Source organism: Heliangelus exortis, chromosome 1 (assembly GCF_036169615.1).
Source record: "Heliangelus exortis chromosome 1, bHelExo1.hap1, whole genome shotgun sequence".
Taxonomy (NCBI): domain Eukaryota; kingdom Metazoa; phylum Chordata; class Aves; order Apodiformes; family Trochilidae; genus Heliangelus; species Heliangelus exortis.
Genome location: NC_092422.1, coordinates 19,704,250 through 19,730,850, shown reverse-complemented (window position 1 = coordinate 19,730,850; position 26,601 = coordinate 19,704,250). Strand labels below are relative to the sequence as shown.

Genomic DNA, 26,601 nt, shown 5'->3' with positions numbered 1-26,601 from the left:
CAGTCATCAGTGCTGCCCTGCTTGATAATGGATAATGCTGTGCCTTCTGGATAGGGAAGCTTTGCTTTCAGTGTCAGTTGGGCTTTTTAGATAACAGCTCAAAAATTGCTTTCAGAAATATGAGACTGTCACAATGTGTCTGTAGTTCTCAGCTTGTTGAGGCAGAGTGTGTAGTAAGTTTAGCCAGTGAGGTATATTGCTGGCCTAGGTGGTTGTGTACCAGGTGTTCCATGTGTCTTTGGGAAAAAACAAAGGAAGAGAAGCAATATTTTTGACCTAGAGCTGTTGAAACACAGAGAAAAATTGGGGAAGAAGACACTTAGAATGAGAGCTACCTGTGGACAGGTAGCCAAGAGACTAAAATATACAAACCTTGTTTTTGCTACAGGTAAATAGGGATGGAAAAAATGAGGTGGGAAGAAATAGAGCTGAAGCTGACAAATGAGCAGGCAAGGAATGTCTCACAGAGACCATCAGTAAGAATTTGAGTACTAAAATGGCAGAAACATGCTGTAATAGAAGAAAATAAGTAATAAAGCAGAATCAGTTAACCTATGGGACTTCTATTTTATGTTGGGGTTAAGCTTGGCATGATGTAAGGGGTGGTTTGCTGCAGGAAACATTAATGAATTTTCTGTTCGCAGCTCTGAATGAGGAATTTGAGTTGTCTGTCCTTATTCATGCCAGTGCAATAAATATTGTCAGTGCTGGAACAATATAGAAAGGGAACAAATGACAGCTGTGTGGAGGAGCTGATGTGATAAGCTGGGCCTCTCCCTGGTGATGTTTTGCTATATAGAATTGGAAGATTGCCATGAAATCCCTTGTGAGCTGTGAAAATATCAGGACAGCAACAAATTACATTGTTGGCTTGAAAGCAGAAATACATACGTAGGAAGGATTAAAATCTATGACATTACCAGAGATAAGTTGTTTCCAGCTGGTAAAACATGTATTATGAAAGTGTGTAAGGGGCTTGGTGATACACGTTTAAGAAGGATATCAAAGGTCTGTAGCAATGGATGCTGAAATGAGAATCTATTAGATTGTGTGTTTTGTGATGGAGTTGTAAGTTTGACTGCTTTTACTGGAAACAGTGGAGCAGCTGTAACCTCTTGACCAGTAATTTGCTGCTGTCTTAACATTTTGCACACCAGTCTGATTATATATTATCTGTTATGTATTATCTGTTATATAGAATCTGATACATTTTCTGTTGATTTTTCTTGAACATGGCCTTGACACTTCAGTGTGTCAAAAGCTAAAACTTTGCTATTTTAGTGGCATGTGACAATACAGTTCAGAAGTTTCAGTATGCAGAGATTAACATCCTGTATGACAGTTATTTTGAAAGAATTGAAGACAAAGTACATGTAACAAAATCTGAATACTGGATCTGCAATCTTCTGATAAGTCTCCTGGTAACACTTCTTTCTGATAAGCTTACTTTTTGGTTGAATGTCTTATCACAGTATTAGCCAACTGGCACTGTTTTGCACCTTTCATAGTAATTTACTTTCTGCTAATTAAATCTTGCTGTTGCCATTGTGTCTTTCTGTTGTACCAGTATGTAGATTATGTGCTCCATATTGAAAAAACAGACAAAAGCTCAACTATTTTTCTTTATTCATTGTCTTGTTTCTGAAATAGGGCCCAAGATAGAACAAAATGCTGATATTTTTTGTCACACAAGTTGACTTGAGGAGAGAAGCACTAAGATGTCTGAGAGCCAGCTGTGGATGCTGGTGGCATTGCAAGAAGTTGTATTTTAAGTGCCTAAGTGGAAAATGGAGGGGTCTTTGATGTTTTGGTAGTTCTGTGTGATTTAAAGGGTTTATAAAGTAACTGTGTGGTACATTTCAGTGTGGTACATTTCAGATTGTAGTACTGCATATATTCATAGAAAAGAACGTGTAATACAAATCCCTCGCATCATGTTTTTTGAAATCGTGTAGCTCTCACTTGAAAAAGTTTCACTTGAACACTGTAGCCTTTTTTATGTTGTGAAACATTCTGGTGTACACTAGCAGAATGAATTCTGCAGAAGCATATTTAATTCAGTGTTTAAAAAAATAGGATCATGTTTTATTAGAATCTTGTCAGATTATTCTCCATCTTACCTCTCTTTTACTAATATAGTAGTGTGGGGTTTTAGCCTGACCTTGTACTAACAGCTCTTGAAATGCTCTTGATTTTGTAGTGGGTCTGTTAAGGTGGCATATATAAAAAATATGCTATGCTAATGAAAACTTTGGGAACTAGATGATATCACATGCAAAAACTTGAGACTTCTTGGAGTCAAAACTTTCTGTCAAGGTAGAATTGCTAAGTTCATGTCTGACTCGGTGACAGCAAACAGCTGCTGTGGCATAAGACTGTGATGCTGCCAACTGTGGATGTTATGGATATAGCAGAGTTGAAGGGGAACATGTGTTTGCTTCAGCTGTTTCAGCCCAAAGTCTTAAAGTTCTGTGTGAACTGTGGATGAAGTTAGTGTAGCATGTTGTGAGCAGGGCAGCTGAGTACCATCCTGACAGCTGTGAAATACTGTGCCAAAGGAAAGGGTGGAAATGGGGGAAAGAATGGGATGGGGGAAGCAGTTTTGAGTCAGTGTAGCTACCGTGGCCAGAACTTGCTAATCAGAGGCCTGTGATTTAAGTGCCATCACATCTCCACTGAGTTGTAGACCTGGTGTCTCAGTAAGTACTTTGTGATGGCTGGTGAGTATGCAGTTTGAGAACAATGTCTTATATTGTGTGTTCTCATGATGCTGAATTTGTAGGGACCATTGATAAAATTTCTGGTTGGGTGGATGATATATTCCAGTGGGAGAGCAGATGACATTGCCTTCTACTGGATAATCAAGTCCTGTCAGCTCTGGATGTTCATCCCCAGGGGCGCAGTTGCCATGAGTTCAGTTCTGGTGTGGTTACTGTCAATCTACTGAAAGCTGTTGTGGAAGCTTATTAAAGTAGTATTTCCTGTTGCTTGATTATCGTCAGTGTCTTGTGGCAGACATCTTCACCTTTGTGAAGCTTGGGGTGCTACAAAATTAATGTATTTAATATGAGAGGAATATTCTGGCTCTCTAGCTCTCTGCAACTTAAGGTCTTTATCATTAGCACTCTAGTTTGTTAATGCTGCCCCCTAACTCTGGTGTATTGATGTTCAGGTTCCTAGACTACTACAAATAGAGAACAATGGTTCTTGTTTCGTTGTTTTTTTGCTGTGGTATCCAGGAGGTCCTCTCAGGTTAGCGAGCAGCTGCCTCAGTATGTGTGTAATACTAAACCTGACTCTTCTAATATTCTGTCTAGCCCACAGCTGTGCACATACAGGAGTTCCTCACTCTGCTGGCTGTGTGTCACACTGTTGTTCCCGAGAGACAAGGAAATAACATCATCTACCAGGCCTCCTCTCCAGGTTGGTGGTTGCTGTCTTTTAGGGGAGGGGAGGAGGAATGAGGGAGTACAAGTGGATGGATGGGGATTAAAAGTAAAGTCCAGAAACTTCTGAAAAAGTTATTGATTTTAAAAACAAGGTGTCCTCCTTGACATTAGTAGTAGATCTGGCATTTTCTGTCAGCAGTGCACAGTTGCTTATCAGTGACTCGTACAAAACTGCCAAGTCCATGATGTTTCTGTAGAGCTAGGCTAGGCTCATGATCCCTTCTGCTTTCCTGAGACCTTCTATTCTGGCCTCTTTCTGCAGAAAAAGGCTGAAAAGATGAAAAATTAAAGTAAAACTTTCAGTGACTTGTCTTCCCTATATTAGAGCTCCCCTCTGGAAGTGCTGATTTGTTCCTGTGTGAGCAGTTACTTGCTTTATTTGGCATGAGTGTGAACTGTTAAACTTAACCTTGTAGCTTCCCATGTTGCTTTATGAAGATAAAATTTGTTGATATGTGACATAATAGACAAAGCAGTCTTGTCCATATTTGTGCCAGTACTTCACCCACTTCTTCTTTCAGGCAGCACAGTTGTACTGAAATAGGTAGGGCCAAAATGCAGAGCAGTAGGCTCCTGATCCCCATCAAAATTATTTCCATTTCTGAGGATGTTTTTAGAATTGTAGTGACATACTGATTGCTAAAGCAGCAGCAGCATTTCTGTTTGTCTTAATGCATTGAGTGTTTGAAGAGTTGAGTGAACAGCCCATGTAAGGCAGCTCTATTCATGGTGCTGATAAACTGAGAGGAGACCAAGAGCTGTAGAGACATGAGGGTTGTTGGAGCTGAGCACTAAATAGACTTGTGTAGTGGCTGTGCTTAGTGCCACTTGTTCCTTACTGTGTAACTACACACTAGAGGTTAGAGGTGTTGGTTCTGGCTTCAGCTCAGTTATTTGAGCTCTTAATGGCACTGCCCGGTTCAATCTCCAGAAGGAAATTATTATCTATTTCTGTATCACCTGAACTGAATACCTTTACAGAAGGAAACAGATTAAATGCATGTTGTAGGAACTTGGAGTAACTCAGCTTTGATCTTGCTTTCAGAACAGCTATTTCCTCTTTTTTGTGTAGAAAAGTATGACTCCTCAAAAAGAGAGTTTAGCGCTTCAATACTTAAAGGATGTTTTATACAGATTGAGTATGAAGTTGGTTTAGCTGCTATTACATGGCCTTTGTATGACTTAAATGTGAGTGTTCCTGCAGAAGTGCTCATAGAGTTACTCTTGCAGCTCTACAGATGTGAGGGTCCATGGGGAAAGGAAGCAGGCTTCTGTGTTTGGGCAGTGTAGCATATGGAGTTTGCAAGCCTCTTCTACTTCCCAGGTTAAATCTAAAGCTTTTCTTCTATTGGCAGATGAAGGGGCATTAGTGAAAGGAGCAAAAAAACTTGGTTATGTCTTCACAGCCCGGACTCCGCATTCAGTTATCATCGATGCGGTAAGTTAAAGATGTGCATGGCACAAACTGCCAGGCTCTTAAAGAGCAGAAATGTCTCCTGTGTGGTTCTTGTTCCCTTTGGCAGGGTGTCACGGTTTAACACTGGCCCGGCAATTAAACCGAGTAACAGACGCTCTCTATTAATCTCTCTCTCCTCCCTGGTAAGAAAGGAGAGAGAATAAGGGAGAGAGACTTATGGGTTGGAAACTAGACTACACAACTTTAATGAAACAGTAATGATAAATAGGAAAAATTATTAAATATATACAAATATACAGGAAAATGGATACCACATTCCTCCCCCCTTTTCCCCAGTAGCTCTCACGTCACCACCGAGGCTGCAGGGCAGCCCTGGGAAAGTCCAGGCTGGACTCCTGGAGTCGGCAGCAGTTGGGAACTGGAGGCAGGAACACACAGATAAGGGCTGGCACGGATCAGGAGCACAGGCAGGCAAACGGACGGGATCCTTCCAGGATGCTGGGTGAAGGAATGGAAGCAGGAAAGGCAGGAAGGGCAGGCAGCCGGAAGCTGGAAATCTGGCTTGGCCCTCATGATCCCTCAAATTTATACTGAGGATGACGTGTATGGGATCGAATACTCTGTTTGGTCAATTCTGGCATCTATCTTGTCCGTTCCTCCCTAGAGGAGGGATGCAGGTGGGACCTCTTTGTGTTTTCCTCAGAGCTGAGCAGTGTCCTTGGCTCTGCATACCAGTCTCTAGCAGTAACTATAAACATCAAGTGTTATCAGTCCTAGAAACACACACTGTCTGAGAAACTTGCTGTTAATTTCAGCAAGTGCAACTACTTACAAGAGACTTAGCTAAAAGCAAAAGTACAAGACAGAAAATCACCTTTATCCTGGCCCAAACCAGGACACAGGGCCTTTAGGAGGCTATGTGCAAAAGGGTTTTTGCACGTTGAAAAAAGTATCTTACTCTGTTTTGAGAGTCTTCTGTCCTTCTGTGTGGTCCAGGCAATAGGAAGTTGAAGTTTTACAGGTACATTTCATAGAATAGAATGGGAAATTGTTCTGCTTGGAAAAGACATTTAAAGTCATCAAGTCCAACTGTTAATCTAGCTCTGCCAAGACCTTAAACACCACATCTACATGTCTTTTTTAAATACCTCCAGAGATGGTGATGCATTCACTTCCCTGGGCAACTTATGCCAGTGCCTGACAAGCCTTTTGATGTAGAAATTTTTCTTAATATGAAATCTACCCACCTCCCCTGATGCAACTCGAGCCTGTTGCCTCTTGTTGTTTGGGAGAAGAGACTAGCATCTACCTTCCTTACAGCCTCTGTTCAGGTAGCTGTCAACAGCCATAAAGTCTTCCTTCAGCCTCCTTTTCTCCAGGCTAAATAACCTCAGTTCCCTCAGCTGCTCCTCATAAGACTTATATGGGAAATTACAGAAGTTGTGCCTGAAGAATTATTTCCCTGTCTGGGTAGCCCTGATGAGCACAATCATGTCAGAAGGAAATTCATTTGTCTGGGTGACTTTCTCACTATTATGTCTAATTCTTACTGTAGTTCTAAATGTTTGATTTCTTTTATTAAAATTGAATTTTTCTTCTGTGTAAGATCCTTCTGTAGGAGAAGCTTAGCAAGCTCTGTGTGCAGGGGTGTGTCATGAGTCTCAGACTCATGGGGCCACATTCAGACTTAAGTTGCAGTCTAAGCTAAAATGGCTTTAGATTTATGCAGGTGCAACTAATATGAGAACTTTGCCTCTGGAGTACATAGTAATGATAGAATAAGTGATGTATTTTTGTTCTTCCCCCCCAGGTGCATTCCCTTTTCCATCTTAATGGTACATTGCCAAGCTAAGCACTTAAACCATCTATCTTTCTAGGACTTGCACAAACTTTTTACAACAAGTTAGAAAATGTCTGTTTAGTTTAAAGGGAAGAGCTTAAGATGAGTAGTATCTAGAAATACCTAGTGTTTCCTCTGCAGAAATACCCAGGTCCATCTGAGCTGGTTTTGTACTTGTAGGTGCCAAGCTGGGAGCATGGTCACTTCATGGCCAGCAATAAAAACTGTTGCTCTCAGAGGCTGCTGTCTCTCATGGCCTGTGCCTGTGACAGTACATGTAACATGGGCAGGGAATGGCTTTTGGTCTTGGGAATAATGCTGAATTGGTATGTGCCTTGTAGAGTGTGTTACACTGTAGTGTGATTAGGTTTTGTGCATGGTACAAATACTACTGGAGTTCTGAGAGTAACTCACACTGCTCCTACTCTGTTATACAACAGGAATGATAAAGACAAGGTGTCTCTAAGCCTTCTTCCCTCCTCAGGTTGCTCATGTTCAACCCCAGCTAACTGCACTTGCTAGTGATAACAGGAATTACTCCTCAGCCTTTTTTTTTTTTTCCCCACAAAAAAATAACCAAATATGCTTGTGAAGTCAAGTAAAAGACATACTAAGGTTACTCCAGCAATGGTTACTGCTATACCAAGTCTGGATGGTTGTTAATTTTAACTTAAAATAATCCTCAGTCTGTAACATGTCTCTTAGTTGACAGCTGTTAAAACCTAAATACACAGCTTAACTTTCATAGAATCATAGAATTAGCCGGGTTGGAAGGGACCTCAGAGATCATCAAGTCCAACCCTTGACCCACCGGTGCGGTTGCCAGACCATGGCACTGAGTGCCACATCCAGTCCCTTTTTAAATATCTCCAGGGACGGAGAATCTACCCCCTCACCGGGCAGTCCGTTCCATTGCCTGATCACCCTCTCCGTAAAGAAATTCTTTCTAATATCTAACCTAAGTCTCCCCTGGCACAACTTAAGACTTTCAATGCACACTTATCCTGTTAGAGTAATATATTAGTTCCTTGAAATGGTGTAAAAATAACAAACGGAGCATGCTGTAATATTAAATGTTCAATTAAGTGACTTCATAAAAAGGGCTCTATCACTTTTACCAGGAGAGGGAGCTATTACCACGTTATTTACACTGGGATGTGTAAACGAAGGTGTTTAAACCAGCCAGCATGTTCACGCATACATTGGAAATGATACTTATAATAGAATGTGCTTTCTTTTGTAGCTGGGAAAAGAAAAAACGTTTGAAATTCTTAACGTGCTGGAGTTTTCCAGGTAAGTTTCCCTGTAAAACCATAAACACAGAATAACCAGAAAACCATTTTTGTAAATATATTACTGATACTAAAAATTCATCTGATGCAGAAGAAAAGATGCCTTTCTATCTCCTTGTTGCTGATATAGGGCAAATACAGAGCTTCTTAAAAGCTGTTGGCATGTGACCATGAAGCATTCTCAGCTATTCCATCTCTGTTGGCTTATTGAGAAATTCGTGCCCTGGAAGTCTATTGATTTTTCAGATATGTCACTTGTCTGCTTCAAGAACATGCATTGGGATTGAGATTTCTCTTCTGTAGTGCTTCTGTAAATTGGTTTTGAGTAGGTGAAATCTATAACTGGAGAGTTCTGGGTACCCTTCCTGTAGAACTGCCCCAGCTGTAAAAAAGTTAAGCCTTGCAAGCAAAGCTCAATTGTTAGGATAGGCATTGCTTGGGTAGCAAGAAACTTTGTGTAATGAATTGGGCCCTTAAGTCACTGGAGATTATAGAAGATGCTTTTTCAGTTCATAATGTTTTGTGAATTTGGATAGTATTAGTCATTGGGCTTTCCTGCAGACTTTATTGGTCTTATGGTGGCTTCAGCCCTTGGAGTCTTATTCTCTGCCCTCTTCAGGTTGGTTGATTCTGCTCTAAAACATTCTGTAAAACTGAATTCAGGGAAAATATAGGTAGACAGTTTTTCCCATGTCCATGCTTTCTTTGAAGATTACTCTTGACAGCTTTCCTCCTTTCATTCAGATTATAGCTACTTAGGCTACTTGTGGGAATATCTAAACAGGTATTGGAGTTTTTTAGGGTTTCTGACAAGTTGACCAGTATCCCAGTGTCTGTAGACAGGAATGGTCTGTATGCAGCAGCAAACAAGCTGGCTTAGCTCTCTCCTGGGTGTAGGAACTTCCCACTTGACCAGCAAGGGAGTGCCAGTAATCAGATGGCAAAAAGCATGAAGTTCCCCAGTAACATTAGCTTGCTGCAGAACAACATCCCAGGACAATTTTGCTTGAGGAATAAGGTAAAGCTGAGAATAACTGTGACTCCTCTTCTTTTGAGTGGCTTTCTGTACCATCTTGTTCAAATTCTTGTTCATGTTTGGTTGCAAGTCTGTGTTTTGGTCTAGTGCTTTCCAGTGGGAGCCATAGGGCTGAAGCTGGAAATGGACTATTTAGTATTTCTTCTCTTTGTCAGGGATTGTGGGATTGTAAGTTATTACTGTAGTATCTTGCCTACTCATGGATGCACTAAACACATCTGAAAAATTCACAGGACTTTCTTGCTATCATTTAATTATATTGATGAAGAGTATTTTTCTTCCAATAGCAGCAGGAAGAGAATGTCCGTGATTGTTCGAACTCCAGCAGGACAGCTGCGTCTCTACTGCAAAGGGGCTGTAAGTAATTATGCTATCTAATAAAGAACACTACCAACTATTGTTTAAACAGCTGTGGCTGAGGCTGGCATTTTGTGCCTCATACATAATACCTGTTGGCTTTCTGTTTGGGGCCAAGTGGTGAGAGAGATCTGTCATTCTTCTCTGACTCTGCAGACATGAAGTTTGCTAGACTTTCTACTATCCAGATGAAATCCTGAAACAAATGGGACCTGTAACCTTTACTTATACAAAAGCAGGATTTCATCCAGCTGTGCAGCAGCAGTTCAGGAGCTAGGCTTAATGCTGGTGTCTCAATCTGTAGTACTAAAATCTGTTTTCAAGTGGTTGGCTCTTGATCTGGCTCTGCATATCTGTATGTGCTGCCATTTGTCATCATGACTTACACCACATTGTGTTTCAGTTTTCATTGACAAGAGCAATAACTTAAAGTATAAAGGCTGCAAAAACTAGCTTTGGCCACAGCCAGCAAGTGGTTCTAATTTCAATGGAAAATGGAGGTGGCTTTTTGCAACAGGGAAAACTATATCCTGACTTATGTAAGGATGTGGTTTACTTGAATTTATCCTGACAAAGAAGTCTGGGTGCACTGCTCTGTTTCTTCAGTTTAATTCACCTGATTTGGTAAAGATGTGTTAGCTTTACGCTGGTTTGGCAGGATTGAATTAAACCCACTGTCATTGTGCAGTACTTCCAAGTTGTATGTCTAGCAGGACCACCCAGATCTGCAACTGTTTGTGGTCAGTCACTGCTCATGCTCTACTTCTGTTCACAGTTTCTAGAAGTGCAGTGCTGGAAGGGATGGGTAACAGGAGAGTTTGTAGTAAAAAAATTCATGCCGTTTTCTGTGTGAGCAGACTTGGATATTTAGAAGAGCAAAAGGATTGTAGTAATCAGTGTAATTTAGCGTTGTATGTTGTGCTGCACCCACCACTCATTTAAGTTAATTGCCTATTTGACCTGAACTCTTCCATGTTCCAATAGTAACTTTGTATGCCTATCTCTAATCAGTGATAGGTATAGACCAGTTTATTTAGCTTAAGACTACATGTTTGCAGAAAGAGGGTTTGTGTTATTTACATGTATGTAGCAAATTGTAGTTGCAGAATAAAATCCAGAGACTCCAGATACATAGGTGATGGTGCTGCATTTTGATTTTTATTTGTGCCTTTTCAATTGCCCTTTGATTTTGGGATGAAGAAAGATGCTGCAGGAGGAAGGTTATTTCTGAGAAGATTTTGTTGGTAGAACCTGTTCAGTGTTTCTGCTTTTTTTTTTTTTTTTTTTTTTTTTTACATCAATAGGAGTAATTTCTAGAAAGGATTGCAAGAAGATTGTATACTGAATAAGACTAGACACATAGTATATCTGAAAATCAGTTTATCAGCTTAGTAATTCAGAAGTGGTCTGTACAATGCTATAATGGAGTCCCCTTCATGGAAAAAAGAGTAGACTAGAGAGTGTTTCCCCGTTATTTGAAGTGGGTGTCCTGTCTCTGCCACTTGACAGAATCCAGATTTTTGGAAACCAGAATCTCTAAAATCCCAGTGCATTACTTGTAAATACAGTTGTGGGTTCTGATATTAGCAGATCCACTCAGGATACTTTACTTGAGCATGTGAATAAACAGATGGGAATTTCATATGTAGACTTACACTGTCATAATGAATTTGGTTTTAATAGGATAATGTAATTTTTGAGAGGCTTTCAAAAGATTCCCAATATATGGAGCAAACACTGTGCCATCTTGAATACTTCGCAACAGAAGGTAAGAGAAACAGTATGTCATGAGAATTCAGTTTATTAAATGACTTGCAGCATATTCTGCATTTTTTAAGCTTTTGCAGTGCTAAATAAGATCATTATGAAGATAACTGAGGAAGTGGTATGTAATCAGGAAATAAGCAACTCTAGCATAACTTTAAGCCTAAGGCAGTTCATGCCCTGCTACTGTGTGCTTTCAGTAGAGCACAACAGATTAAGAAGGAGATGAAGTTCTGTGTGGCAGCCTTGAAGGGATAGGGCCCAAGTTCCATCACTCCAAACACCTCCATTACATGGGAGTCAGAGGTAGTTTTGCTGGTGTAGTCACATGACAAAATCCTTGGCTTTATGAAGCAGAATGATGGCCTGAATGTGCTGAGAAACCTGGAAGACTGAGCTGTCAAAGATGATTTGGAATGGTCTGTAAGATCTTTGATGCAACATCTCCTTTCACAGGGAAGGATTTGGCTTTTTTCCCTCTTCCATAGTAGCAGATAATATTTGCACTACAGTAAAACCATGAACCAGTGGTTTTTGTCCTAAATCTGAAAATTTAATTGAGCTTTTAAAATTTTTTTTTGCTGACTCCCACATTCTCAGTAACTGAACTTCTGTGTTTTATGGCACAGGACTCATGCCAGAAAAAAAAAAAAAAAAAGCATTACTTCTGTATGTTAATTTTTGTCAGTGGTCTAATAAAATGGTTTTCATACTTTATGGGCCCTATTCTCTTTTGTGCATGTGTAACTCCCATTATTAATCTGAGCTATGTGCACACACTGAAGGAGAAAACAGCCCTTCTAAAAGGAAGCGTGGGTTGTGCAATATGTTTGACTAAGTAGTACTTCCAATTGCAGTATGTAGCCAGTTTTTTGTTTAATTTGATCTTTTTAAAACTACATGAAAGCCAAGCTTGATTTCATATTTGAATGAAAAATATTAAAGGTGACCCTTTTGTTGATCTGGTGCAGCTAGATTGCAGTACTGCAAATCCTGTAGAAGCTATTAGGCTGTCTTGATTTGCACTGACGTTAGCAACCTAAATGAGCCAGACTCTTGTATTTGTGAAAAGCCAAATGCCTTGAAATGTGTGTGGGGGGTTTCTGGAATCCAGAGTTTGTGTGCTTTTAAAGTTCCTGTTGGCTCCTGTGAGAGGGTTAGAATTTAGCATTCATTAGGGTGTTAATCATTTGCTGATTGTCAGTGTAATTTTACTGTGTGTAATGGTTGTCTTCTCTTCTATAGGTCTGAGGACTTTGTGCATTGCTTATGCAGACCTGTCAGAAAATTCTTACAGAGAGTGGTTGAATGTCTACAATGAAACCAGTACAGTTTTGAAAGACAGAACTCAGAAGCTGGAGGAATGCTATGAGATTATTGAAAAGGTAAGATGTGTGCTTTTTTGATTAGGAAGTGCAGATTCCTTTACATGTGTCCTTAGGCTTTATACAGCAAACCAGACTGTTTATTTCATCTGTGAGAAACTGAAAAGGTATTCCTAGATGGCAGCCTGTTCTGTGCATGGACCTCTCAAGTTTTAGTTCATAAATCTGAGACTAATTTATTTGTAAAAGGTCATTGCTATTTATATTATTTTTATTTTTATGTCTTGTGTAAGGTTGGTGTAAAGATAATGTATAAAATTGTGTTGCATCAAGTTTGCATGTGCTAGTATATGAAGAGAAATTTGTTGCTTTTAATACAGCAGTCACAGTTCTGATTTTCTGAAGGCTGCTGGTAGGCACTGCAGACGATGAAGAGCTCACAAAGATGTATAGTTGCATGGACTGAAAAAAGATGAAACTCTTCTTTCCATGCAAATTGTGGAATTCGCAGTTCTGGAAGATGAAAGTAGATATTAGAGAACAAGTTTGAAACTTTGATCCCACACTGAATGAAATATTAAAATGTCAACACTAGGGGCCAGTGTTTCTTTGGTACCTGTTAATCCTACAGCCTTCTGAAATTCTGGTAGTCATGCTTCTCACCTACACTTGTTCATGTTCTTTCCCCTTGCTCCAGTGATTTTCCTATAATTTTATTTTGTAGTTTCTTCAGAACCCCCTTTGAACTTCAATTTAGTGTTTAAAATATTACCAATGTAGATTAAGTTTTGTTGTATTGTTGGTTATTTAAGTTAGTTGGGGCAGAAGACAGAAGGAGATTGAGACTTGGGAGCTCATAGGGTAATAGCTTCTCTACAAACTCTAACTGAAGTTTTGGTCTCTCTTTTCAAACTAATCCCTAAAGTCATCTTTTGTGTTGGTTGGTCAGCAGCAGTGTGGTTTTCTAATCCTTGATTCTGTAGGTTTGCATAGCTCCTAGCTCCTTTCAACTTTCTGCTTCCTACACTGTGCTTTCATACTCTTCTGTTTTCACCGAGATGAAAAATGAACATTACTTCATTTTTTTGTACTTCAAGTGTGTTCCCAAACCTTTGATAGTTTCTGACCACCTACTTTGTGCCTCTTTTCACTATTTTAATATTTTGAAAAAAGGGGACCCATGAGTGCGGTGTAGAACTGGAATTTTTTTTATTTAGAGCCATATTGGTAGGAAATATGGACTATTCCTCTCATGTTTGCTTGGTGGTTGTACCAAGGATCAGGGAATTGCACTTGAAACTTAAATTAACTTTTAATGTTATTTCCCAGGTTAAATTCTCTGGGCTGCAATAGCTCCCATATTTGTGTAGCTCAGCCACTGCTGTCATTTTAACCACTTAACAACTGTTTTTGTCAATAGAAGACAAACTGCAGTTGAACATTTGTATTGCATTTGTAGCCTTCCAATGTTTTTAGCTAATATTTCATCAGGAGGCTATAGGATACTAAAACAAATAGTTTGAGTGGATTCTGCTACCTTTCACCAGCTAAATAACTCGCAACAACTTCAGCCTTGTCATGATGTGGAATTAATGCTCAGCCTACACACCTGCCTGGGTAACGACTTCCACTTCTGTTCTTCATGCATGCATGGATGCATACAAACAGAAGCTGCTCTGATGCCCTCTTTGTATAATCATAAAATGGTTTGGGTTTGAAAGGACCTCTAAAGGCCACGGGTAGGGACATTTCTAGACAGGGCTGCTAGAAGCTCCATCCAGCCTTGTCTTGAACTCTTCAGTCATGAGGCATCCACAGCTTCTCTGGGCCACCTGTTCCAGTGTCTTGACACCCTCAATGTCAAAAACTCCTTCATGTCCAATCTAAATTTACTTTCTTTAAGTTTAAAATCATTTCTCTTTGTCACCACAGGCCTTTCTTCATCTTGATAAACAGTGTTTCTGTATCTTTTGTATAAGCCCCTTACAGAAAGGCCCCAGTGTTCCTTTGAACCCTTACCGTCTTCACGCTCAACAACCCAGCTTTCCTAACTACTTCTGTTCACCCCGTCTGTTTATACTTGTTTTGAATTATTATTGTTTGTACAAAGACTACAAGCTGTTGTTCTTTCTGAGCAATTCCTGAAATTGTATAGTATAACTAAAGTGAATTTGTATCAGTTTCTCTTAAATTGAACACTTTTGCAAGTCTAAACAATCATTAAAGTCCTTCTAAAGTAAAAATACACTGAGAAGATTTTGCCTTTTGATAAGGTTTATTTCTTAGGTATTTTTGTCTGCCTGACTTTTTTTTGTACCATGGCCAAATCTTTTGAAGTAATTGCTTTAGAATTGTATAAGAACATGGCTAACTCTGAAGTATTAAATTTGTTCTGAGACATGTTTTTCTGGCAGACATCTGTATGTAGACTAGAGATGCTTGGATTGATTAATGGTCATACCACTTGTATTACATAAATATAGTGATTATATCCATAAATAGCTGCAATAATTTTTATTTTGAGTGATTGTATCCAGTCTATATGGACATTTTATGGGAGGGAAACTAGTTTAAATTATGTGATGCCAGGTGACTTGTGAGCTTAAGAAATGTATAAACTGTGACCACTCATCACGTTGCTACGGTGATTAGTGAATACTCTAGAATAGTTCACTATTCATTCACTATGTTCATCCGTAGGCTGGCTTTAGAGTTCTGTAACTTCCATTAATTGCTTTTGAAACACTGCCATATTTCTGATCAGAAACACTTGGTTCTATTCTATACCTCTTGAAACTGCATGCAGAGGAAGTAGAATAGCCACACCAGAAACCTACTGTAGTATATATTGCTTGTCAAAATGCTGTATTAGCAATGAGGCACAACATACTGTCTATGAAGTCCTTTTTGACTGTGTTCCAAGTGGAGGTTTATCTTAATACAGCAATCCTTCAAATTCTGTTTTCCAGGATTTACTGCTTCTTGGAGCTACAGCCATTGAAGACCGCCTGCAAGCGGGTGTTCCGGAAACAATAGCCACACTAATGAAGGCAGAAATTAAGATCTGGATTCTGACAGGGGACAAACAGGAAACAGCTCTCAATATAGGTATGCATTGTTCTGGTTACTGTGGATTTGTCTGATACTTGGCAGGATACAAATCAGATTTGCTTTGTGGGGTTAAGAAAATCAGACCTATAGAGTGGTTCCTTGGTAACAGACAAGCATGTGGTAACTTTCACTTTGGAGAAGGAAAAGTTGGGAAGCAGTCTTTGCTCTGAGTGTCAGGCTGCATTCTGCCTTTTTTTAAGGCAAAGGGGGACACTTCTGCTCGTGGTTAAGGACAATTCTTGTATGCTGTGAATATAGGTAACTCTGCTTTGTGATGGAAACTGGAGGGTTCAACTGGTCTGTGCTATTTTAGTTATGCTGTGTATTTTATTAAACTCTTCTACAGATTTTTTGGTACTGACTGCCTTTTCTGGACTTCAGTGGAGCTTGAGATGATGAGACCTGTGATAGTACAAAGCATATAGCTCAATTTCTTGCAAACCATATCAGTGAAAGTAGGTGGATGCTTGAATAACAGGGTTCTGCTGTTTGCAGAAGTGAACTGCTGCTGTTGAGTGTATGGATAGTTTAGTATAGGTTGTTTTATTAAGGTGCAATATGGATAGATTTTTCTCAAATTTGTCGATAGATCTAAATTTCTTGATACATCTTAATTTAAAACTATGGTGTATGTAATGCAAAAAAAAAAACTTGCAGTGATGTGAACAAAACGTACAAATGAAAGTATTCTTGGGTGCTGGTGTAACAGAATGGGAACCTACTTAGGATGTAGTTATTTATCTGACTACCTGTTTTCATGACACAAAACTGGAGAGTTTTTAGTGCTGTCAATTTAGGTTTGTTATTACATGCAGGCCCTAAACATTGTTTCCTTTTAGGTCATGCCTCTTTTTATCAAATACATTTCATATAGCAAACCCTATTGTAAAGGGTCATGATTTTCTGACTAAATGTGAGTAATGAAGCCTTTTATATATAGGTGGGTGTGGTTGTATTTCGGGTTCCTGCTAGCAGGACTATGATGCTGTATAACTTCCATTATGTTTAGCAGAACTTCAGTCATTTGCTGGGGATTTTTTTTTTCCTTGTTTTTTTTCTGCTTTGGTTGGTTTAGTAGAATTTCAAAATGTAGTCTGGTTGACTGAATAAAATTTTTGTTTGCATACAAAACTCTATCAACTTTCATATATCTTTGTATATCAAAGTTTGGTACCAACAAATGAAATAACTTGCTGAACTGGTAAGAGTTTTAGCAGAAATAAGGTGGATGGTTAAGTAGACAATTTATATAAATGCTGGTAACATGATGTGAATTGCTGTCTGTAGATTTTGCTTTCTTTAAAAGCAGTAGTCAGCTTGAGAGGAGGGAGCCATCATCTTTTGACAGATGGAAAAGTAGTGAGATTTTGGCATTAATACTTAAAATAAGATGAAATATTAACTGCCAGCAGCTAGCCTTGAATATAAGTACATGAGCTTTACAGCAATTTCTTAGCTGAAAACTGTGAAGGAGACTAACTTCCAGCTTGCCTCTACAACTGTGGTTTGTGGATTTTTTTTTTAATTTTTTTTTTTAGTACGGTAGTAGATTAAAAAGAAGAAATGTCTCACTTACAATTTCTTAATTATCACTTCAAGTCCACAATTTGGTAGTAAAACTCTGGAACCTAATTAGCTTCATGTTCACGTTTGCTTGAAAATGCAAATGTATGGCACCCTTCTAGCTTTTATATGTAACCCATTAAAACTAATAAACAATAAATACAAAGCTTGGTCCACATGTATGCTTTGTCTCAGGTGTAAACATGCTATCTGGGGAGTAGAAAGTATTTTCACTGTCTTATTGTATATGGAGGTCATGGTTATGGACTCTTGCTGTATGAATATGTATTGAGGGATGTTTGAGCTCTTGGAAGTTGCCCCAAGGAGTTGGAGTACTTTAGTTTTCCCAGCTTTCTTGATTGTTTGGCCTTAAATTTGTGTCTCTCAATTGTGTTCTTGACTTTTCTGAAGAGTAATGACTGACTTTGCTGTGGGGTGGTTGCATGCCTGCAACTCAGCCATATGCCAGCCACTAGTCCTGCAAGTGAGGAGGGTGTTCTTGATAAGCTTTAATACTGATAAATCATTTGAACTCTCTGCCTATGGAAAAGGGGAGTTCCAGACTGAGAAACTTCTTTGAACATGACATGTTCTTCAGCTTTTACCATCTGAAATTGTCCTTAGTGTCTGGAAGCATCTCTAGAAAGCTTGACACAGTGCCCTTCATCCATTTTGTAAAACAGTCTGCAGACTATGGATCATATAAGCCTTTCAGTGAGGCAAAAAACCCCATGGTAGATTTCTTTTTACCACCATCTTGGTGCTCAGCAAGCTCCCAAACAATCAGAACCGATGTATTTCCAGTTAATATCTTCCTTAGTAACAAATGTTTTTGTAGGAATGGGAATGTAGTGTTTACTGAATTGCATCTGTCCCTTGAACAAGGAATTAATCCCTGCAGTTAAGCTCAGTGTCCTTACCTACAGTATGGATTCCCATCCGTGAGCACTGCTTTACAGTCACAGAATGGGTTGGGTGGGGATTCTATGACTTTAAAGGTCACAGAATCATAGAATGCCAGGTTGGAAAACATGTCAAGAATAATCTGGTCCAACCCATCTAATATTATTGTTAATATATCTCTCAGCAGTCCATTGAACTTTGACTTAAAACTTTCTTAAGTGGGGGAATCCACCAGTTCCCCTGGGAGACCACTCCAGTGTCTGGCTGTCTTCAGAGTGAAAAATTTTCCTCTTGTGTTCAATATGAATCTCCCCAGGAGCAACTTGTGCCCATTGCCCTTTGTCTTGTCCATGTGACTCCTTGTCAGCAGGGAGTCTGCATCTTTGTAGCCACCCTTTTGAGTACTGGAACATTGCGCTAAGTCCCCCAAGCCTTTTTTTCTCAGGGCTGAACAGACCCAATTTTCTGTTGCTTTCCTCTAATCATTCTTGTTGCTCTTCTCTGGACCCTCTCCAGCCTGTCTGCATCCTTTTTGTGCAGCAGGGCCCAAAACTGGACACAGTACTCCAGTCTGACAAGCACTGAGTAGAGTGGGATGGTGACTTCTTTGTCTCTGCTGGTGATGTCCTTGATGCAACCCAACATCCTGTTGGCTTTCTTTGCAGCTGCTGCACACTACTTGTTCATGTTGAGCCTGTTGTCCACCAAGACTCCTCAGGTCCCTCTCCACAAGGTTGCCCTCTAGCCAAGTGTATCCCAGTCTGAACTGCAATTGTTAGATCATTAGTTCCAACCCCCCCGCCATGGGCAGAGACACCTCCCTATAGACCACATTGCTCCAAGCCCCGTCCAACCTGGACTTGAGCACTTTCACAGCCTCCCTGTGCAACCCATTCCATTGTCTAGCCACCCCCACCCTCCCAATAAATAATTTCTTCTTAATATCTCAAAAATCTACCCTTTTCCTACCCTTTTAAAACTGTTACCCCTCATCCTGTTGCTACATGTACTTACAGAATGTCCCTCTCCAGCTTTCCTGTAGCCCCCCTCCCCCCCTCAGATAGTGGAAGGATGCTCTGCAAGACCTCCCAGAGCCTTCTCTTTCTCCAGGCAGGACAACCCCACCTCTCTGTCTTCACAAGGGACATGCTCCAGCCCTCTGCTCATCTTTGTGGCCCTCTTCTGGACTTTACCACCAACTGCTCCAGCAGTTTCTTGTCCTTCTTGTGTTGGGGGCTCCAGAACTGGACACAGTGCCAGGATGCTTGCCTGTGTAAATGCTTGCCTTACACAAAGCCATGTGTAAAGTTTTGAGCAGGGGATATGTGCCCTCTCTAAATGCAGAGGATAATCATTCTTACCTCAGATGCTGCATTCTGTATGCTTGCAGTGTGAATGTGCCTGTGGGCTATGATCTTGAACTCTGGTTCAAGCAATCTTTCTCCCAGGGCACTTGAAGGGAAATAAGTCCCAGAAGTACCCGATTCATCTGCTTCATGGACTTTTAGTCAGACTTTTAAATTAGAGCTAGATATCAACTTACAGGTGTGGATTGACATTTTATACCTGGCTTTGAACCAGCAGTTGATGTCATTCTGCTCAGAAGCACTGACAAAAATATGCCTTGATCCTAGAATACTTTTGCTTGCCATGCTAGTACTGCCAATAGTAACTATTATAAAACTTTAAAATACAACTAACTGTGTCACTTGTGCTCTTACAGTTGCATGTTGCTCAGCTTTATAATAGTGCTGAATTAACATGTCATAGTCCTGAAATTGTACATATTGTATAGGTTTCCTATAAACTGCTGTTAGGCTTGACTTATATCCTCCTATGCCAATCTTGATCTTCTTTAATGTGATGAAAAGACACAAAATGACCTCAGTTGCAGGATTAGTTCTTCTGACTTCATGACTTCCAAGATGCACAGTAGAGCAACTTTTTTTTGTTTCAGTTTTTCTTTTCCCAGCTCCACTTGTCAAGTGGCATCTTGCTCATTTTTGAAAGAGGTGAAATGAAACAGTAAGCAGTGGTTTAGAAATTGTAGCTTGCTATTGCAGCTGCTGTTCCAATCAAATGCTCCAAGAAAATCCATGTGAATTAGTTCTACTGAATTTGTAACAGCCTACTGCACAAGGCTTTTGCTGTTCCCTGGGGGAAGAATAACCCTGGCATGGAGGAGGGTGCTACGTTTGTAAAAATCTTTTTCCTCAGTAAAAATCAGCCTGGGACTAACTTTTAAAAAATGGCAAACTGACTTTTTCTTTAGCTGGTGTTTTGCCTACACCTGTTGAAGCTTAATTCCTGAGTTCTGTACTAGTACTACCTAAGACTTGTTCACAGGCAGTATCAGAGGTTATCTGCAAAGCTTTTATGTTGGAGGCTGCACTTTGTAAGAATGTATTTCATCCTTTTATTAAAGCTTGTGTAAATGACTTGTGTGCAAGTTCAGTCTCATTGTTCTCTAAAGCTTTCCTGCTTATGGCAGGGAGGTTGGACTAGACAATCTTTGGAGGGATGTTCCAACCCAAATTATCTTATGATAAATAAGATGAAGATGTATCAGTGAATTTGTACCTGATATTTATATTCCACATAGCTGTGAAAACAGAAGAACTTTTGCAGGTAATCAAAACTGCTGCCTGAAAGTACCTGACTGTGTGATAAAGGCATTTCCACAAAGGAAGATGAGGGATTTGCTTTCATGACAGAAGTCATTCATGCAGGCATGGTAGGCCTGGATTATACCTCTCAAACTAGACCAATTATAAAAATTCTGTAGCCTGAGGAAATAATTTGCATTGCAATTGATGAGCCACTATGGCCTTCCTAAGGAGCCAGGAATCCCACAGAAAATGAGCTCATTCCTCTGTTGTTCTCTTGCTGTTGTAAGATAGGACAAAAGATGCTAAATCTTTTTATATTGACTTTGCTGTGCTGCTTTTCAACCTTTCAGCCTTGCAAGTGGTTCATCAGTCACTGGGATGTTATTCCAGTCTCCATTTAAGAAAAGTGAAAGACTTCCTTGAATCTCATTTTGTGGCAGCAATTTCTTAAACCTGTTGAGATTAATTTCTATACAAAAGCACAGTAGAAATATGAAAGAATACTATTGTAATTCCTTTTCCAGTATTACTTAGTTCATCACTAAAAAGCTTCAGCTTCAAACAAGTTAATCCTCTGCTGTTTTATCAAGCTACATGGCTATGCCAATCCCATGAGAACTTAGGTGAGCTCTTAGGATTATGTGTTGGCATCAGTCTGATGCATGTTTGCATTTGTCTCTTGCCACTAATCAAGTGGAATTAGACTTCATTCTGTAAATGCCAAGTGCATGTATCCTGTATATGACTGTCTCATGTCAGTGACAACTGTGTGATAGAGGAGCTGCTACTTCAGTGGTGTTGAGTGGTACTCCAGTCACTGGCTTTTTCACTATTACAAAAATCAGAGGCCTTTTTTCTGTCTTGAATTTTTCCTTTGAATTTTGGTGTCCTGGCAAATGTATGGAACTTCCTTCCAAGTACTGCTTCAGACAATGGCAACTTGCTTGTGTTCTTTCATGCTTCAGTCCTACAATTAAGAATGATCTGGCGCAATTACTTGGTGCCTATTGGATGACTTGGTGGGGCTTGATGTGTGTCATTATATACTTTTTTTTTTTTTTTTGATGAAACTCGGGACCTAAGCTCTGAATTTAAAAAATGCTCATGTAACTCAAACATGGGCTTAGGCAACTGGGTAGCACCAACAGATTAATTATTTGTGCTTCCAGACACGTGGAATAACTAGAAATATGAGTTCAGATCTGTTCCTGTAATGCGTTGAAGGCTGTTCAGCCTTCATGTATATTGCAAAAAAGAAGCTCAGGTGTAGAAATATGTACTTTTGCTGTAGGACTGTAGCCTGTATTTACTGCATCTAGTTCACATGGTGCTTTCTTAGGTTAAAACATCTCCAGTGATGTATTTGGAAATGCAGTCAACATGCAGCCATTGTTGCTAGTAAAATTGTCAAGTTGGAGTGTGTCTTATACATCAATGTAGCCTGCCTGATAGAAATAACTGCTAAAAAATAAACTGGAACCTGACCTATAGATGCTGATCTTAAGGCATGGTTAAGCCTTAAGTATTCTTGCAAAAAGTAAAGCTTTGGGTTTTTTTTCTCTTGCCAGGGTACTCCTGCAGACTCATTTCACAGAGTATGTCTCTCATCCTTGTCAATGAAGATTCACTAGATGTAAGTAACCGAAATTTTGTGTAATTTTTGACAGAAGGTGGTGTTAACAGGGGAAGTAGTTCAGTTTTATTGCTCTCATCATTAGGGTTAGCAGGATAAAAAATTCATGCTGAAACAAGGTTGGGTTGTGCAAAATGTATTCTTGAAATCTCTGGTCGCAAGCTGGAGAGATCGAACTGAAGTCTCAAGAGATGAGCTGGTGAAACCTGCAGTATGCTGTGAGGAATACAGTTAGGTCTTAGAAGTATGGATTTAGGAGTAATGTGTCTGAAGAAAGAAAAGAAAAACCAGGCTAAAACTCATTTCAGCATAATAAGGTATCTTCATCATTGCATAGAACAATTGTAACCAAACCTATGCCTGAAAAAATCGCATTTGTGAGCTTGCCTAAGTACAGCTTCATCCTGTGACCTAAAAATGGAATTAGAAATTGCCTGCAAGTGTTTGCCATGCTTCTCAGGTATGTGCAGAAATTAACTAGACAAATCACACACTTGTACATGAATCTTCCCAAAAGATATTTCTCCTGTTTGCCTGTTTCAGCATCAATATCAGCATCTGAAATAACTTGAACCTCTAGTTGCTTTTTAGAGGTATTTGTAGGGCAGAGGGAAGTTCTCAAGTGGTCAGCAGCTGATACTTGTGTTTAAAGTTGGCAGTTTATCCTGGCTGACTGGCTGGGAGTTCTTTATCTTTTGTATCAAAGGAGTTACTGGTTATCTGAACATTTGATGGAGAAGGGGAATACTATTGTGGCAAAGGAATTACTTGGTAAGGGTTATTTTCCAGTTGCATCTATGTGATTTGGTTTACAGTAACCTTGACGGGGTTTTCAACTGAGACTCAAGTCCTTTTGTGTGTGGTTGTGGCATCTCAGGCACTAGAGTTCTGGCTCTCCAGAACATTGGAGGTCCCAGTGAATCTAAAGGGAGAAGATCTGTCTCCAGAGGCTGGATTGCTAGTTGTACAACATAATGCACTCCGATGGGAGCTTTCTCAATCTCTGCCCATGAAAACCATATACTCTTGCAAAAGTTGTTTGTGTTTTTGCATAGTTAGAAACTTGTTCAGGTAACTCTACAGAGATTACTTCCTTTTAAGTTTTTTTCAAGTCACTATACTTCAACATGGAATTAATGTAGTTATAAATTATTTCAAGCAACTATCTGAATGCCTTGCTGAGGACTCATACGCTCAGATAACTCCCATTTTTCCACTTGTGCATGGTCTCCCTTTAAGGGAACTGTTTCCTTTTTGTGGCATCAAAATACTGTGCTTTTGAGCTTTCTGCCACGGGATCTCTTGACTTGAAGGAGGCAGAAAATGTGCAGCTGTTTTTCTGAGGAAATAATTTACATTGCAGGAAAATCAGTTGGTTAGAGAATAGGAATAAGAAAAATTTGTGTGTGTGTTTTGTTTTTTTCTTTTTCTTCCTGAATGTATTGAGAACTTGACCCAAAAGAAGAGAGATTGTTGTGCTCTGGTGTAATTTTCAAGAATTTTTTACACATTCTGAAGCTCTCAAGTTTTTTGATCCTGGAAGTAATGCTCTTGTTTCAGTCTGAACTAAAAGTAGTTCCTCTAAATTTTCCAGAAACAAACAACATGCCTTTTGGGATGTCTGTTCATAAATGCTAAAGGTTTTCTATGTCTAAAGCAAGTCAAGTGCAAACTGAAGGTGAGACAGGAGTTCAGGATAGATCAGTGCAAGAAAATGGATCTAACATTGCTTGGTGCTTAGAAACATCTGGAAATCAGACAAGATAGTCTGCAAGCTACGTTAAACTTGCCTTTTGTTAATTCTGGTTTTGAATATAGTGACACTGTAAGATTTTTAGGCACCTCTGTAGTTAATATAAAGGTGTTGACTTAGAGCCTGCTAGTTTCAGCACTTGCTTTTGAATTGTGCCTTCTGTTAATTGGCAGAAAGAACCATGAGAGGGCATGAAGAATCATGAAATGGCTTACTGCATATTTGCTAATGGTGAGCACTCCAAACTATGGGATTTTCCTTTAAATGTCAAACAGCACTGTAGGTAGAATGATTCCAGGACTTGAGGCAAACATGAACTTGCCTTTTCTGGGCAGAAGGCTCTTCTTAAGCAAAAAGAAGTTATAAAAATGTGCTTAGATATATTTTTTTTTTTCTCCCTTACCATCATCAACAGCAAGAACAGCTGTTGCCCCTCACCTGTGCATAGAACCAACTCTGGTTAATGGGTGTGACTGCAGTCTGATCTTGTTTATAACACTGACATGGACTCACTGAAATACATATCATGTAGCTGTAAAAAGGAATACACTTACATACACTGTAGGATTTTTAGGTTCCAAAAAGGCTTCTACATTTTATTTTTAGAACTTGGTATGTATTTAATTGTTTTAGGAAAGAAAGAGTGGTTAGCAAACTTTTATCCATGCACTTGACATTTCTCAAGTTTAAATCTTTCTGCTTTTTAGACAAGTCCCTAATGCTTCTCTTGAAACATGGGAAAACTGGGACCTGTGACACCTGGCTTTGATTCAGTAGATCCTATGTGATGTTTTAAAAGTTCTGCTCTAGCAAGAACTCATGAGACTCTCTTCAGCTTGGTCTGCTTGCAGTTGAAAGGCTGGGTATGTGGGTTTTGGGGAAGGTGTGCTGACAATCTCCTTACTCCCCCCTTTTGAGACCCTTTCAGAGGGTCACCTGCCTATTTGACAGCTTAAGTTGACAACCCCTGCCTCAGTATGTGCACTAAATATAAAACTGATTGTAACAAAGTAAAACCTGTCCTCATTTTTACCTTAGTACAGATCTACAGAAGCAAAAATGGCTGCCAGAAAGAAAATGAAATAGAAGAAAGAAATAAGAATTAAGGAATACAGGGTACAGAAAATTCTGAAAGACAGGAGCTACTGTGCTCCAAGAAACAGTTGAGGGAATCTCCTATTTTTAAATACCTGAAGGCTTATTTAATTTCTTTCTGTAGTTAGCATATGTACTTTATGGTTCTGTATATTCCATCCAAACTTTAGGCAGGAGGTATGAAGAACAGGTAAGTTAATGTGGGAACTGAACTGGGAGAAAATGTCATTGACCAAAGCACCTCTTCTCACTTTTCCAATATGCCAGCTTTGAAAATACTGTACAGTGCCAAAAACTTCACTTGATGTGATAGGCAGTACCCGTGTGGAAAGAAATTCATTAAATAAGTTAGGAGCTAAATGCTTCTTTCCCCATCAAAGGAAGGGTATGAAAGGGAAAAGGTGACATCTTTCTACCCACTTACTTGCTGAATCTTAAATCCGTTGCCCAGTTTCAGACTGAAGTTTTATGAGGTGGGGGGCATGGGAGGACTGGAATGAGCAGCCACATCTCCTGCTTAGATGGCTGTAGTACAAATGAGAGAAAGGGTGGAGATAAAGAAAAAACAGACAGGGTCATAAACTTACAAGCTAAAGAGATTGAACTGCTAAGGAAGACTTGAGGTTGTATCAGTCTTCATAATAGGGATTAAGATAAGGAGAAACTTTTTATTGACAGTCTGTTCTCTTACTATGTTTAAGTGTTGGCAGATTTATCTAATCAACAGTCTCCACTAGGAACACCAATCAAAGTTATTGACAGACAGACCCCATGATGGCCGAGGGGGTCATTGGTCACATGTAAAACATGAAGATATTCCTGGAGTCTCCTATTTTCTCAATGCCAACAGCTACTTTGGCGAGTGTGTAGGAGCCCATTTTAAGATCCTTGAGATCTCTGTCTTTAAAGAATGTGTGTGGGTGGGAGACTTTCTGACTCTACAAAACAGTGGCTAGTAAAGATGGATCTGTTCCATGAACAGTCAGTCATGCTCATAAAGCATGAGAGGTCAAGGATGACACCATCAGTAATATAATCCATAGCTCACCCTGAGGTCAGACTAGAATAAGAAGCTCTGCTTCAACACGAATTGACAAAGAATGAAACCCCTCCCCCCCTCGTTTTGCCTGACTTCTGTGAACATAGAAAGTTGATTTCATATTTCTTTTCTATCAGGCATACTTAAAAATTCCTATGTAGTTGCACCAGTTCTGTGAAATACAGAGCACAGAACTTTATTTTTAATATATTGAATTGGAATTGTAGTGTTGCTGATGGTTCATGTTGATTTGAATGCCTTGACTTTGGTCTCAGCTGTATTTATCACTAGTATCATAATACACTTCTGTCTTGCAGATAGCTGAAAATGTTTTGCACAACTCAGTGTTAAACACTTACCTTGGTGAATTAATGTTGTGTGGTGCTTGGTGCATATGATAATGTAGTGGTGAGAG

General features: G+C 39.5%; 1 protein-coding gene across 1 annotated transcript in view; it reads left to right on the top strand.

The window, feature by feature from the left end:
* The window catches only part of ATP8A2 (ATPase phospholipid transporting 8A2), a 320,485-nt gene that overhangs the window by 72,878 nt on the left and 221,006 nt on the right, over positions 1–26,601 (top strand). Inside the window, exons 17-24 of the mRNA XM_071736211.1 lie at positions 3,318–3,423; positions 4,805–4,887; positions 7,950–7,999; positions 9,322–9,391; positions 11,075–11,159; positions 12,401–12,540; positions 15,450–15,588; positions 22,235–22,299. Of these exons, the coding sequence (XP_071592312.1) occupies positions 3,318–3,423; positions 4,805–4,887; positions 7,950–7,999; positions 9,322–9,391; positions 11,075–11,159; positions 12,401–12,540; positions 15,450–15,588; positions 22,235–22,299 (738 nt within the window). The remainder of the gene's footprint in view (positions 1–3,317; positions 3,424–4,804; positions 4,888–7,949; positions 8,000–9,321; positions 9,392–11,074; positions 11,160–12,400; positions 12,541–15,449; positions 15,589–22,234; positions 22,300–26,601) is intronic.